At 40.1% G+C, this 13,861-nt stretch overlaps 2 protein-coding genes across 2 annotated transcripts; one reads left to right on the forward strand and one right to left on the reverse strand.

Moving 5' to 3' along the window:
- Positions 1-1,478: 1,478 nt before the first annotated feature.
- Positions 1,479-3,112, reverse strand: LOC127100379 (uncharacterized). The gene is made up of 3 exons (XM_051037523.1): positions 3,005-3,112; positions 2,438-2,859; positions 1,479-2,280 (listed from the first exon to the last, which is right to left on the reverse strand). The coding sequence occupies exons 1-3, from the start codon at positions 3,110-3,112 to the stop codon at positions 1,479-1,481; spliced, it is 1,332 nt and encodes a 443-aa protein (XP_050893480.1).
- A 7,698-nt stretch (positions 3,113-10,810) lies between these two features.
- LOC127100384 (uncharacterized) lies at positions 10,811-13,102 on the forward strand. Its single transcript, XM_051037536.1, has 4 exons — positions 10,811-10,993; positions 11,303-12,513; positions 12,664-12,724; positions 12,785-13,102. The coding sequence occupies exons 1-4, from the start codon at positions 10,811-10,813 to the stop codon at positions 13,100-13,102; spliced, it is 1,773 nt and encodes a 590-aa protein (XP_050893493.1).
- Positions 13,103-13,861: the final 759 nt, after the last annotated feature.

A 13,861-nucleotide genomic window follows, 5' to 3' on the forward strand; every position in this document is an offset into this window, starting at 1 on the left:
GTAATACTTCATCTCTTGATCTTTTATCACGAAACCGGGTGGCTGCCCCACATAGACTTCCTCAACAAGAGGACCATTCAAAAACGCAGATTTGACATCCATTTGGTAAACCATCCAGTTATTGCTATGCGCAATACCAACAACCAAACGAATAGTCTCTAATCTAGCCACCGATGCGAATACCTCCTCATAGTCTATACCTTCTCGTTGCAAGAACCCCTTCGCCACTAATCGAGCTTTGTGCTTGATTACTTCACCTTTGGGATTTGCTTTAACCTTATAGACCCATCGCACACCTATCGGTTTCTTTCCAAGTGGTAGATCGACCAACTCCCAAGTACCATTTTTCTCAATAGATTCCAGCTCCTCTTTCATTTCACATATCCACTTAGGATCACTTAAGGCTTCTTCCTCATTTACCGGTTCAGATTCGGCCATAAGCGTGAAATGAACAAAATCACCATCATTATTCACTTCGTTATCTTGCAATCTTTCATAATCTCGGAGTTTATGAGGCAAGGCTCTTTGCCTCACTGGTCCACCATTATTACAACATCATTTTGCACTACTGTAGATTCTGGTACAGCGGTGTCGGAAGCCTCAGGATCATAGATTTCAAAAAACTGTTGCTGCTGTTTTTCTCTGTGTAATCGATTACTCCCAGTAGGGTAATCTGTTACTGCTGCATTTTCTGTGAGTAATCGATTACTGCTATTTGGGTAATCGGTTACTGCAGCATTTTCTGCATTTTTTACTTCATCAAAAGTCACATCCCGGGTTATGATGATCTTCCGATTTTTTCCATCAAACAACTTGTACCCTCCAGTAGAGTGATATCCTACAAATATCAGCTTCTCACCCTTATCATCCAATTTCTTCCGAAGTTGGTCTGGTACATGACGATATGCAATCGATCCAAGAACGCGCAAATGATTCAAATTTGGTTTGAAGCCACTCCAAGCCTCTTCCGGTGTGAGTTTCTCTAGCTTCTTAGTGGGACACCTATTCAACAAGTAGGTGGTTGTAGACACGGCCTCACCCCACAATTCCTTAGGCAAATTTTTTCCACAAAGCATACTACGCACCATGTTCATTATTGTACGATTTCTCCTCTCGGCAGCCCCGTTTTGTTGAGGCGTATACGAAGGCACCACCTCACGTACAATTCCTTCAAGATCACAAAACTTCCCAAACTCACTAGAGGTATACTCACCTCCACCATCCGTTTTGAGAATTTTGAGCTTCCGACCGCTTTGGCGCTTCACCATGGATTTAAAATTCTTGAAAACTCCAAATACATCATCTTTTCTCTTGATAAGATATGTCCAAAGCTTCCTACTAAAATCGTCAATGAACGTAACAAAATATCGATTGCCACCAAAAGTCTCTACTTGCATCGGTCCGCAAACATCAGAACATACCACCTCAAGTAAGCCTTTGGTTCTTCGACTCACATCTTTGCTAAACACATTCTTGTGCTATTTAGCCTTCACACATTCCTCATACAATTCAGTTGGAATACTAATTTGTGGCAGCCCCGTTACCATTTCACTTTGTTGTAACTTTCTTAGATCCCTAAAATTAAGGTGACCAAGACGGTAATGCCATAACCACTCATCTATACTTGCCGCGGTAGCTAGACAACGATGCTCCATAACCTTTAACTCAACCTTAAAGGTTCTATTGACAGCCATTGGCGCTTTTAGAATCAACAAACCATTTGAATCCAAAACGCGTAAAATCTTGTCCTCCAACCGAATTTTGTATCCTCTTTCAAGTAATTGGCCAATACTTAAAAGATTACACTTAATTCCCGGTATATACAAGAAATCTTTGATCCTTGAATGTCCACCATTCTTTTTTCCGATCAAAACATCTCCTACCCCTTCGGCGCTTAAAGTGGTGTCGTCGGCAAATTTGACTTTACTTTTTGTCGCTTGATTGATTTGCACAAACCAATCTTTTCGACCCGTCATATGTGTTGAACAACCGAAATCCAAGTACCACTCATATCTCCCTTGGACTCCATCACGAACGGTAACCAATGCATTTCGATCCGAATACATTTTCTCGCTATTTTTCGGAACAGTACAGCTGCTGTCCCGCAAACTGTCACTACTGCAGTTGCTGCCCGGAACATCCGTAATGCCATAACTCCCCTTCGTGATCATTACTAGAAGTGTGTCCTCATCATCTACCTCTTCCCTAGCAACCTTGGCTTCAGTATTGTGATTCTCATTCGACTTACCACGACACGAATTTGCACTTGTAGCATTGCACCTTACTCACATCACGCTTCTTGAAACCATTGCTATGACCACTATCCTTGGAGCTACTTTCACCCATTTCACTCGTCGAATGCTTTGAATTTTGCGAATCATTTGAACCAAAATTCTGAAAATTTGATTTACCTCTCACCGCAAATTTTCCTTACAACCTCTTATTCTTCTCATTGAAATGCGCTTGCAAAGCAATCTCCGCTTTAGCTTTGTAGGCGCCTCTCTCATCCATCCTTTGCTCATGTGCCTCTAACGAACTTTGCAATTCATCCTTGCTCAAAGTTATTAAATCCTTTGATTCTTCAATAGCCACAACTATGTTGACGAAACGCGACGTTAACGAACGCAATACTTTCGATACAACATTCTGCTCAAGAATCGTTTCCCCACAGGATTTGATTTGATTAACTAACCGGGTAATGCGCGTAATGTAGTCGTTGATCGTTTCTTTATCTTCCATTTGTGTTAACTCGAATTGTCGCTTGTAAGTTTGTAACCTTACAACCTTCGCTTTGACGGCACCGGCATATGCTTTCTCCAAGATTTCCCATGCTTGCTTCGCCGATTCACAATCGCCAACCTTCTCGAAATTGTCGTTATCAACACAAGAATGAATCAAGAATAGGGCTTTGATCCTTCTTCTTCTCTTCTTTATGTGTAGCTCTTTGAATGTCGGTAGCCTCTGCCCCTAATTGTGTAACTCCATTGACGACGATTTCAAGCACCTCTTGATAACCAAACAAAACCCTCATTTGTTTTACCCATTTATCATAGTTCTTCGAATCAAGAATCGGGAGATTGGTGGGATTTCGATCATTGGAAACGGTTGCCATTGTTGCAGCGGATTAGGATCGATAACCAAGGCTCTTGATGCCAAATGTTAGAACATAAAACTGAAATTTGAAGGTTTAACAATGGTGGAAGAAAAGAAAATTGGGGAAGATGAAGATGAGAGAGAAAATAGAGAAAAGAGTAATATTTGATGAGTATAGATTTTGGCGTTAATTTTGAATTGGAATATCACACAATTATTTATACATTGAGAATAAAAGATACAACTAAAGTGACTCTAAAGAAATAAATTCTGTCAATTATTTGAAAGGCTAAAAACATAATTTTATTTCAATTAACACTTCCATCACTCTCTCCTTCGTCGATATTACCACTTTGGAACCTCCTCATAGTAGGTTTTCACTCTTTAAAGCCGTCAACACCACCGACCACCATTCTCCTTCTACCTCACAGCGGCCGCCGCGCCTCACTTTTTCCTCTTCCACTAAACCCACATCATTACCACAAAAACCCAACAAACCTCATGCCGCCGACGTTTGAAACGAGCTCCGCCGCGGTAACATCAAATCCCCATTAAACCTACCCCATTCACACCTACTCCTGCTGTCCATCCCTAGGGTGAAATTTCCACCTCTGTAGCTGCTGATCAAAAGCCTATCTCTGTGGATACTGCAAATGGAAATTACAATGTTGTTTCAAATGGTGTAAGTGCTAAAGGTCGCACTACTACTTCTGGTTATCAGGATCCCATATTTGGTTTTGATGGAGCACGCTCACCTATCCCATAGCTAGATGCCCCAATATTTTCAGATGGGCGGCCAAGACCTGTAACTAGCACTGCGATCTCATCCTCAATATCAAGTGGCAACAATGGTACTGCTTCAAACAACCCAAATCTTCCGCCACCTCCGGTGATAACCTTCTTCCATTCGCCGGAAACTTCCACAAAGCCAAACCCTCGCCTTCGTCCCCAAATCACCTCCTTCTCCACCATAATCTCCTCCACGAAAACCACCGCCACGAAAACCACTCCCGCCGTGAATCCACGATTCGTCACTTCTCAACCTACCTTCAATCTCTCACACCTACACAAACCTCCTCTTCACTGCCGCGCAAATCAACGCTGGCAAAGGCAACACCGCCGTCTTCATTATCCTTCTCACCATACAGATCGCCACCACATGAGTCGCCGACAACAACCTTCCGCATCATGAACCGGCGATGCCAGCGTCCGCTGCCTCCATTAAAACCTCCAAACCGATCCTCCTTCATTCTTCACAACTCATCCTCAAACACCTCCAACCCCTTTCAGCTCCGATCTAAATTCGCGGCAACCTAAGGATAACAAATCATCATTGAAGATATTCAGGGTTATCTAGAAATAGCCGAGTTGCAACGGTAACCTGAGAAAAATGATGTATCGGATTATCTTCGAAAAGCTTAATGGAAGGATTCATTCGATGTTTCCTCAAATATTACAGTACAGGGATATAATAAGGTTTGTGGATAATTCTTATCTATAATTAGAGTTTTCTCATCATTGTTTAATATTATCCTATGTTTGAAACATAGTAATTCGGTTCTGCATGATAATATAACAATGTTGTTTATTTATTTATTTGTTAAAAAAAAACATTAATTTGGTTTTTTATTTTTTAGAAGGATCGTTTAGAGAGTACTGTATGGAAGGTTTACATTTTGTTTGACTATTGATGTCAAATTTACACATTCTATTGTTTATTTGTTCCTATTACGGTTATCAATTGCAGTCCAAATTTTGGTGTGCTTGTGTTTAGATCTGAATGTTATGATATTGGTGTTGTGATAATGATGGAAATGAGCTTGTGTTGTGGCTGGCCATTATCCTATTTTATTGTGGTTTTGTGTGAATCCGATTTTAACCAACGAATTTGATATCTTTTATGTCGTTATGTCGTTACAAGTTCTATACATTAATTCGGTATTTTCGCCGTGTTTCGATCTTTATATACGACATTTCGATTATGTGGTCGCTATATATAAACCGGTTTGGAGCACATTGTGAGCTATTCATTTCAATCTTTTTTAATTAAATTTCAATCTTTTTTAACTAATCTTTTTTAACTAATCTTTTTTATCTAGATTAGTTAATTTTGATAATTAATTTCGATTACATTAAGTGTTTGATTTAATCAAATAGTTTTGATAATTAATTTTGATTATATTAATTAAGTGGTTCATTTAATTTTTAATTAAATTTTTTGATTAATTAAATATTGATCACTATAGAAATTTCATAATCATTTTCAAACTAAATTCTTTCAATTTTATTCATAAACAAAACGTTGGTCCAATGCCAAGTGATTAATTTCACACCGATGTGAATTCAAATCTTTTTCTAAATCAATATAACTTCTAAGAGAATATTTTTATAAACTTTGGATGAGAAAGAGTATAGGAGGCGTTCGCTTCACTATCTCTCGAGTATTCGAATGATTAGCATTCACCATATTGTTCGAATTCTTGTCGCCCGATTAAATCCTTACCAAATTCGAATTCAAATTATTTCTTCCAAATTAATATAAGTTCTAATAATTTTATTCAAACTTTAGATAAAAAGGGAATGGGAGGCGTTCACCTCACCATCTCTCGAATAATTGAATAATTGGTGCTCACCATATTGCTCAAATTATCGACTTCCGATTAAAACACACTAAATGAACTTGGATAAAGGAATGGGTGGCGCGCACCTCATTATTCCTTGAATAAGCAAGTGGGAGGCGCACACCTCACTACCGCGCATATTCAATTTCCGCAAACAGCTTTCAATAAAAATTTAAACGAAAAGGGAGTAGAAGGCGTTCGCCTTGTTATTCCTTGAAAGAATTGAGCGATTGGTGTGCACCACATTGCTAAATCTTTTCTCGTTCATCTTCAAAATACCAAATACATTAAACTAAATTTCTCGCCCCCGTGCGATCGGCGACTTAATTCTTTTCAGAAAGAACAATGCCTAATCCTTTCTAGTGCGTACACCAACTAGCGCTTAAGTCTCCGCCGCGAGCATGCAAGCCAACGTTTAACCGCTAGAAGGCGATCCAACTTATCAAACCTCTTTCCTCGCCCCCGTGCGATCGAAACTCTTTTCAAAAAGAACAATGTTTAATCCTTTCTAACGTGCACAACAAACTACTACTTAAGCCTCCGCCGAGAGTAGACAAACTAACGTTTAGCCTTTAGAATGCGATCTAAACAGTCGTTCATTAAAAGACACCAACAAACCGTAATTCCCCAAACTACGAATGCTATGATTTTCTTATTGCACCATAATGATACGTAGGCACGAGATTGCGAGATCTTGGCGAGCACACTAATAAAAAACCTTCTTTTCCCCCTTTCTGAGGTTCCCATCCATCTCTTTTCAATATTTTTATCACTCGAAGAAAACAAACAACATAAGCTAACATTCAAACCGCAAATTAAACTAAAAGGTTCCCGTTGAGTACAACAAACGTGAGGGGTGCTAATACCTTCCCCTTGCGTAATCGGCTCCCGAACCTGAATATGGTTGCGACGACCATTATTCTGTTTTTAAAGGTTTTATCAATATTTTCCTATTCCTTCATTGGGATAAATAAAGTTCGGTGGTGACTCTGTTCGAATTTTTTTTTCCGTGACCATCGCGAGGGATTGTATTTTCCGAGATGTGACAAATGGCGACTCTACTGGGGATGGTGCTCCAAGCTAGAGAGAGTCAAGCCTAACTTAGTTCAATTTGTGACGAATGTTAAAATATTGTTTTTTCTTCATTATTGCTTCTTTATATCTTGATGTATTATTTAGGATATGTGACTTATTATGCTATTATATTGGGTGATCTATGATGCTTGATACATGTTGTGAGATAAGCTCCGTACCCGAGCTTTGAGAAGAACTTAGAACCTGGAGTTGTGTAGTATTGAACCGAGGGGTATACACCTCGTTGGGACAATACAAAGACTCCACCTAGAGTAGACCTGTTAGGAATTTCTATCATAATATGGCTAGCCCACTATTGCGAGGAAACTTTGAACATGGTCCGTGACTCTAGGAACCTCGCCTTAACCTGAAGTCTATCTTCATGATTGACGATTGTGTAGTATTGAACCGAGGTGTCTACACCTGTTCGAACAATATGAAGATCCCACTTAGAGTAGATTGATTCAAAACTTCCATCACGATGTGGCTAGCCCATTATTGCGATGGGATGTTGAACACAATCCATGACTCTAAGTTCTTGTCTTGAAAATGGACGACCTTAGGGGCCATCCTTTGTGTGTGGGGTAAAGAACATAGAACCACCGTATAGGGTGTACCATGTGATATATATGAAACCTGGATCCCTGTCATTGCATAAACATCATATTGCATTCATTATGAGCATAGCAAAATCACTTACACACTTTTTATTTTCATGGAATTTCGAAATTTTCAGTTGATTAAGCATTCAAGAGTAGATGGAGCCAGGAAAGAGAAAAATATTCCAAATCAAAGCCAAAGTACCACGTGTGAAGGACTTCATTGCATTTAGAGATGGGTTGACCAATATCGGTCGAGACGCATTCACGCTCAAATATGGGAAGATTTTAAGCTTGCTGTCTGTACCAGTGGAAAAGGATGCTATTACCGCACTAGCCCAGTTTTATGATCCACCAATCAAAAGTTTCCTCTTCCGAGATTTTCAGTTGGCTCCAACTTTGGAGGAATTCAGGAAGATATTGGACTCTCCTAAACAGAAAAAGGGACCTTATAGGGGACTGGGTCAAATCCCATAGCCCAAGGAGCTGGCAGAAGTATTGAATATTCATGTTGAAGATCTAACTCCTAACACCAAGATTTGGGGAAAGGTACAAGGAATTTCTCAAGAATACTTAGAGAAGACTGCTCAAATCTTTGCCAAAGCCCAGAAGTGGGAAGCCTATGATGCTATTATGGCCTTGCTCATTTTTGGATTGGTGTTATTTCCTAATGTGGAGAAGTTTGTGGACATAGCAGCTATTAATGTGTTTTGGGCCGTTAAGTTAAAGACGAAGATCCAGTACCCGCACTTTTGGCAGATGTTTATCACTGCATTTACGTTTTGAGAAGAAAGGAGGGTTGATGTTGTGTTGCATACCACTCCTTTACAAATGGTTTGTCTCTCTTGTGTTCAAAGATGCTGATATGGTTGAGAGGATGGATGGATATGAGTGGTCTCAAAAGATGGTAGGACTCACAGAAAATGCCATTATTTGGTACCCTCATGGTTTGAACTTAGAAGATGCAATTACTAGTTGTGGAGACTTTCTGAATGTACCATTGATAGGATCAAAGGGTTGCATTAACTATAATCCAGTCCTAGCAGTAAGGCAATTGGGTTATCCTATCACATACAAGCCAGATGACCAATTGTTAGAAGGTTTTGTGTTTCACGATATGGAAGACCCCGTTATGCTGAGAAGGGTTATCCGAGCCTGGGAAAAAGTTCGCTTCAGGGGACAAGACAAAGGAAAAGGTGTTATAAGAGATAAAGAACCCTATTACTATTGGGTCCTAAGGAGAAGCCAAGAGGTCAAGTTGCCATTCATTCTCGATCCTCCTACTCAACCTCCACCACCAGAACCTATCCCTGTCTCGATTGAATAGGTGGATGCACTAAGGGCTACTATAGCAAGACTCGGGCGAGAAAATGAAGAGTTGTAGATTAGCCTTTAGCAAGTTTCAAATGAAAGGAATGAGATGAAGTGGGAACTAGAGCGGAAAAAAGGCTCAGCTAGAGGCAACTAAGGAAAATGTCGATAAAGAAGAGCACAAGAGAAAGAAGGTGAAAGTGGGCGTAGAACAAGCTGACCTCTGCTTAGAAACTAGCAAAGAGAAGTTAAAACAAGTTGAGAAAGAATGCCAAAAGAATAAGAGATGGTGGCTACGTGCAACAAAAGAAAAAGAAGAAGTTAGAGAGGCATTAGAGGCTAAGATACATGATCTCACTGTCTCCCTTCACAATTCTGAAGCCCAAGTGGAGCAAGAGCGCTAACTTAAGGAAAGAGCCACCGAAGCTTCCCGAGTCACACCTAGAATTTGGGCTGAGAAATGTCAAGAGGCAAAGGATGCTAGAGAATACGCTCAACATTGGAAGGACAGACTTGAGGCCTTCCATCAAGACACTATGATATGGCTAAAGGAGAGAGAGAGAGCAGGTTATCGAGGACTACATACCTTCAAGAAAACTATTGACTTTTTGCAAAAGGACAAAGATGGGTACAAAGCAAAGCTTAATGATTTGGTAGAATTCTGTAATTGGCTAGCCCAAGATATGCATTGGAGATTGAGAGAGGCAGTGGAAGGACTGGACCAAGACAACACACATCCCGTCGTGGTCAGTTTCGTTATGATGTGCGAAGGAATGGTGAAGAGGTTCAAGTTTGAGTTGGAGGAACTTATAACCCAAAAATCTGCCGTGTGATTTTTCTGTTTTTTCTTGTACTCAGTTTATGCTTTCTCAGAAGTTTAGTATTTGAGCTGTATTGGTTCGGGCTGTTATGCCTTTGTATTTCGTACTTTGAAAAATTGAACGAATGAGGATGGTCCTCTTTTTTATTTCTTGGCTTTATGTTTCTTCAAATGCTTAATAATGACAACCATTATGAATAATTCCCTGGAAATAAAAGAAAAAAAGAAAAAACCATCTTTCTCATCTGCATGCATCTAACACATCACGCATTTTATTCCAAAAAACTTACACAACCTTTTTACCCTCTATCCAGTAACGCTGACTAATCAACATCGATACGAGACGCGCTATAACTAGAAGATGACGTTGGAGCAAGTAGAGGCCAACCAAGCCACCATGAGGATAAACATCACCGCTATCCCAGAGAAGATGGATCAATTACTAGAGATGATACTATCAATTGCCTAGAGAGAGGGCGGCGGAAGCAGAAACTGGAATGAGGAAGAATGACAGTCACATTGGCACGTCGGGACTAGTCAATCAGGATGAGAGCTTCACTCACGCCAAAAAGAGCTTTGTTCATATACCTGTAGGGAACAAAGGAGATGGAGATCATGGGGAGCCTTCTGATGCATCTACTCAACATGGGTCTGAGGTGGGAGGAGATGACCCATACGATGCTTTTTATATACCAAATCCACCAAAACCTAAGGTTTTTCCAGACTCCGTTGTAGAAAGGCTTCGCGCCTTGGAGAAGAAAATCAAAGCTATAAAGGGGAATAACATCTTTGGTTCCGCTGCCATGAATATGCGATTGATGTCAAATTTGGTCATCCCGACTAAGTTTAAAACTCCTGATTTCGAGAAACACAAAGGCCAAACTTGTCCAAGAAGTCATTTGGTGATGTATTTCAGAAAAATGGTTGCCCATACTGAGAATGACAAGCTACTCATACACTGTTTTCAAGACAGTTTAAGTCGGGAATCACTAATGTGGTATATGAGTTTGGAGCAAGGGAGAATCCAAAGTTGGAAGGACTTGTCAGATGCTTTCCTTCGTCAGTACAAATACAATTTGGATATGACACCCGACTGTATGCAGCTACAAGGGATGGTCATGCACGAGAAATAATCATTCAAAGAATACGCCCAACAGTTGAGAGAGTTGGCTGCTCAGGTTGAACCTCCTTTATCGAAAAAGGAAATGACTGGAATATTCGTGGATACGCTAAAAGACCCTTTCTTTGATAGATTGGTGAGCAGTTCCAGGTCAGACTTTGCTCACCTAGTAATGATTGGAGACCGCATTGAGAAGGGCTTGAGGGATGGAAAAATTCAAGGAGCTATTGTAACCCCCAATGCACCGAATAAGTATTCTGGAGGTTTCCAGAAGAAAAAAGAAGGTGATACAAATGCTATATCAAGGGGTTATAAAGGTAAGCAACAGATTTCATACGACCAAGTCGCCGCTGTGGTACCCATACCCTACCAGTAACCAACACAATAGCAACATGTTTATCAGCAACAACCTCCACAACAGCGACAACAACAAAATGCCATTCCGCAACGACAGTTCAAACCAAGGCCACCATGAAGGCAACTTGACCCTTTATCTGTGCGTTACAACCACATATTTCCGTACCTACAAAAAGAAGGACTATTGACCTTGAGAGAGTTGAAGCCAACCACCTTCCCATATCCTCCCGGGTATGATGCTAATGCCCACTGTGAGTTTCATATGGGTGCACCGGGCCATACTCTGGAAAATTGTTATGCATTCCAGAATCGTGTGCAAGACTTAATTGAAGCTAAAGTTGTCACCTTCACTCCAAGACGCCCGAACGTAAACACCAATCCCATGCCAACACATGGAGGTGCGTCAGTCAGTTCCATTGAAGAGATCAATAAGGGTGAACTGATCAAGAAAGTTGAAGAAATTCAAACTCCTATTGCCGTGATAGGTGCACAATTATTGAAGAGTGGTTTGATCCCAATAGATCTAGTTAATGAAGAAAATATCGAAGAGTTGAAGAGTTTAATCCAGCGACTATTAGATCAAGGTGAACTGCAGATTGAGCGCCGCAACAAATACATGAAGGAAAAAGAAATAGTTGCAATTAGCATTCCTTACGACACAATCAATGTGGAGATCCCCATCACCCAGTTAGTGATAGAATTTCCAGCACCCTTCGCATACGAAGATGAAAAAGCAGTACCGTGGATATATCAGCCCAGAGCTTTTAAGCAGGGGCAAGAAGACCAACCTGTGGTCATTAATGAGCCAAATGTTACCTCTATTATGGGCCCAGCCGGAATAAGACACAGTGGCCTAGTGTTTGCACCAAGAACCGTTGATGCTTCTTCCAAAGATAAAGGGAAGGAAGTTGCCACCCATGTCCAAATTCCTATTCCAAACCTTGAATTACAAGAAATGCGCTTATCTCCAAAAGCTGCCATTACCCAAGAGGAGGCTGAAGAATTTTTGAAGATAATAAAAAAGAGTGATTACAAGGTAGTGGATCAGTTAAATCAGACCCCTTCGAAGACATCCATGTTGTCTTTGTTACTCAGCTCAGAGGCACATAAAGATTCGTTAATAAAAGTGTTAAGTGTTGCTCACATTATGAAAGACATTATAGTGGAACAATTTGATGATGTGATAGCTTGTGTAACCACCAGAAACTTCCTAGGGTTCAATGACGATGAACTGCCCGCCGAAGGGAAGAATCACAACAAAGCTCTACATATCTCCTTAAGATGCATATATACCCTATTATCAAGAGTTTTGGTGGATACGGGTTCTCCATTGAATGTTATCCCAAAGACCACTCTGGTGAAAATTCCGTTGGAAGGACTAAACATGAAACCCAACACGCTGATAGTGAGGGCTTTTGATGGCTCAAGGCAAGCAGTAATAGGGGAGGTTGACTTACCAATTAAGATTGGCCCAACTATCTTCAGTATTACATTCCAAGTTATGGACATACACCCCAGGTATAACTGCTTGCTTGGAAGACCTTAGATTCATTCTGCGGGCGCAATGACTTCTACCTTACACCAAAAGCTAAAATTTATCACGAATGACAAGATGATCGTGATAGGAGGTGAAGAGGATATTCTGGTTAGCCACTTGACTTCTTTCAGATATATCGAACTGGAAGGAGAAATCACTGAGACACCATTCCAGTCCTTGGAAGTGGTGAACGTATTGATAGTCCAACAAATATCTGAGTCACCAAAATCGGAGATGTCAATGGCCTCCTAGCAAGGAACTAAAGCTGCTATAGAGAATGGGAGAGCCCAAGGCTGGGGCAAGGTGATAGAAGTGCTCGAGAAATGGGACACATTTGGTTTGGGATATGAACCATCCTTAGTTGAAGCAAGCAGTCAGCATGACAAAAAGCAAGTTCCCCCTATTGAGGAGACATTCACTAGTGTTGGCCATATCTTTAGTGGTCATGTTGTGATGATCAACGATGAAGCTTATGATGAGGTGGTATCCAGCTGGATACATCAGGCCGCGCCCGATGAAGAATTAAAGAACTGGAAGACTGTGGAAATCCCCCAATTCTTTAAAAAGTAATTTTATTGTTTTAATCAAAACCCTATGCTCTACCCAAGGCAAAATGGCATGTTGTAGGGCCTCCTTATTTTTAAAACTTTGATTATCATTAATAAAATGGAAATTTGCATTCAAATTTTTGTTCCTTTTCTTTCATATTTTTTATCTACAATAAAATGACATTAATTCTTATGCACGCACTTTCTAATTAAATTGCATAAATCATATCATGCAGAGACACCACCGAGACCATTGATAACGACATTGTTATGGTCTTGCATGATTTTGACTGTCCAATTTACCAAGCCGAAGACAAAGACGGGGAAGATTGTGAACTCCCAGGAGGACGTCGAAGTCATCAATCTTTGACACGGAGGAGGGCAAGAAGGAAGTGAGGATAGATGCCACCTTAATAACTACGGGTAAAACATGTATACAAGTACCATATTTTAGGATAAATGTGGTACCTACTTTACAACTTTATCACATTTCATAATAAATGCATGAAAAACAATTATAACATATCCATTTTAAGACAAATGTGGCACCATCTTTGTAATTTTTCCACATTTCTTAATAAATGCGGGTAAAACATGTATACAAATATTATATTTTAGGATAAATGTGGTTCCTACTTTGTAAATTTACCACATTTCATATAAATGCATGAAAAACAATTATAACATAACCATTTTAAGACAAATGTTGCACTTTCTTTGTAATTTTACCGTATTTCTAAATTAATGGTGGTAAAATATGTATACAAATGCCATATTTTAG

This window comes from Lathyrus oleraceus, chromosome 1 (assembly GCF_024323335.1).
Source record: "Lathyrus oleraceus cultivar Zhongwan6 chromosome 1, CAAS_Psat_ZW6_1.0, whole genome shotgun sequence".
Taxonomy (NCBI): domain Eukaryota; kingdom Viridiplantae; phylum Streptophyta; class Magnoliopsida; order Fabales; family Fabaceae; genus Lathyrus; species Lathyrus oleraceus.

Bases quoted from the DNA above. Each gene is read 5' to 3' on its own strand.
- LOC127100384 (XM_051037536.1), top strand. From the start codon at position 10,811: ATGATTGGAGACCGCATTGAGAAGGGCTTGAGGGATGGAAAAATTCAA. The intron at 10,994-11,302 runs GTACCCATACCC...TATGCATTCCAG, and splicing joins ACGACCAAGTCGCCGCTGTG to AATCGTGTGCAAGACTTAAT. The intron at 12,725-12,784 runs GTATTGATAGTC...ATGGCCTCCTAG, and splicing joins AGTCCTTGGAAGTGGTGAAC to CAAGGAACTAAAGCTGCTAT.
- LOC127100379 (XM_051037523.1), bottom strand. From the start codon at position 3,112: ATGGCAACCGTTTCCAATGATCGAAATCCCACCAATCTCCCGATTCTT. The intron at 2,860-3,004 runs GTGCTTGAAATC...AATTTCGAGAAG, and splicing joins TTTTGTTTGGTTATCAAGAG to GTTGGCGATTGTGAATCGGC. The intron at 2,281-2,437 runs GTTGTAAGGAAA...GATGTGAGTAAG, and splicing joins TTCAATGAGAAGAATAAGAG to GTGCAATGCTACAAGTGCAA.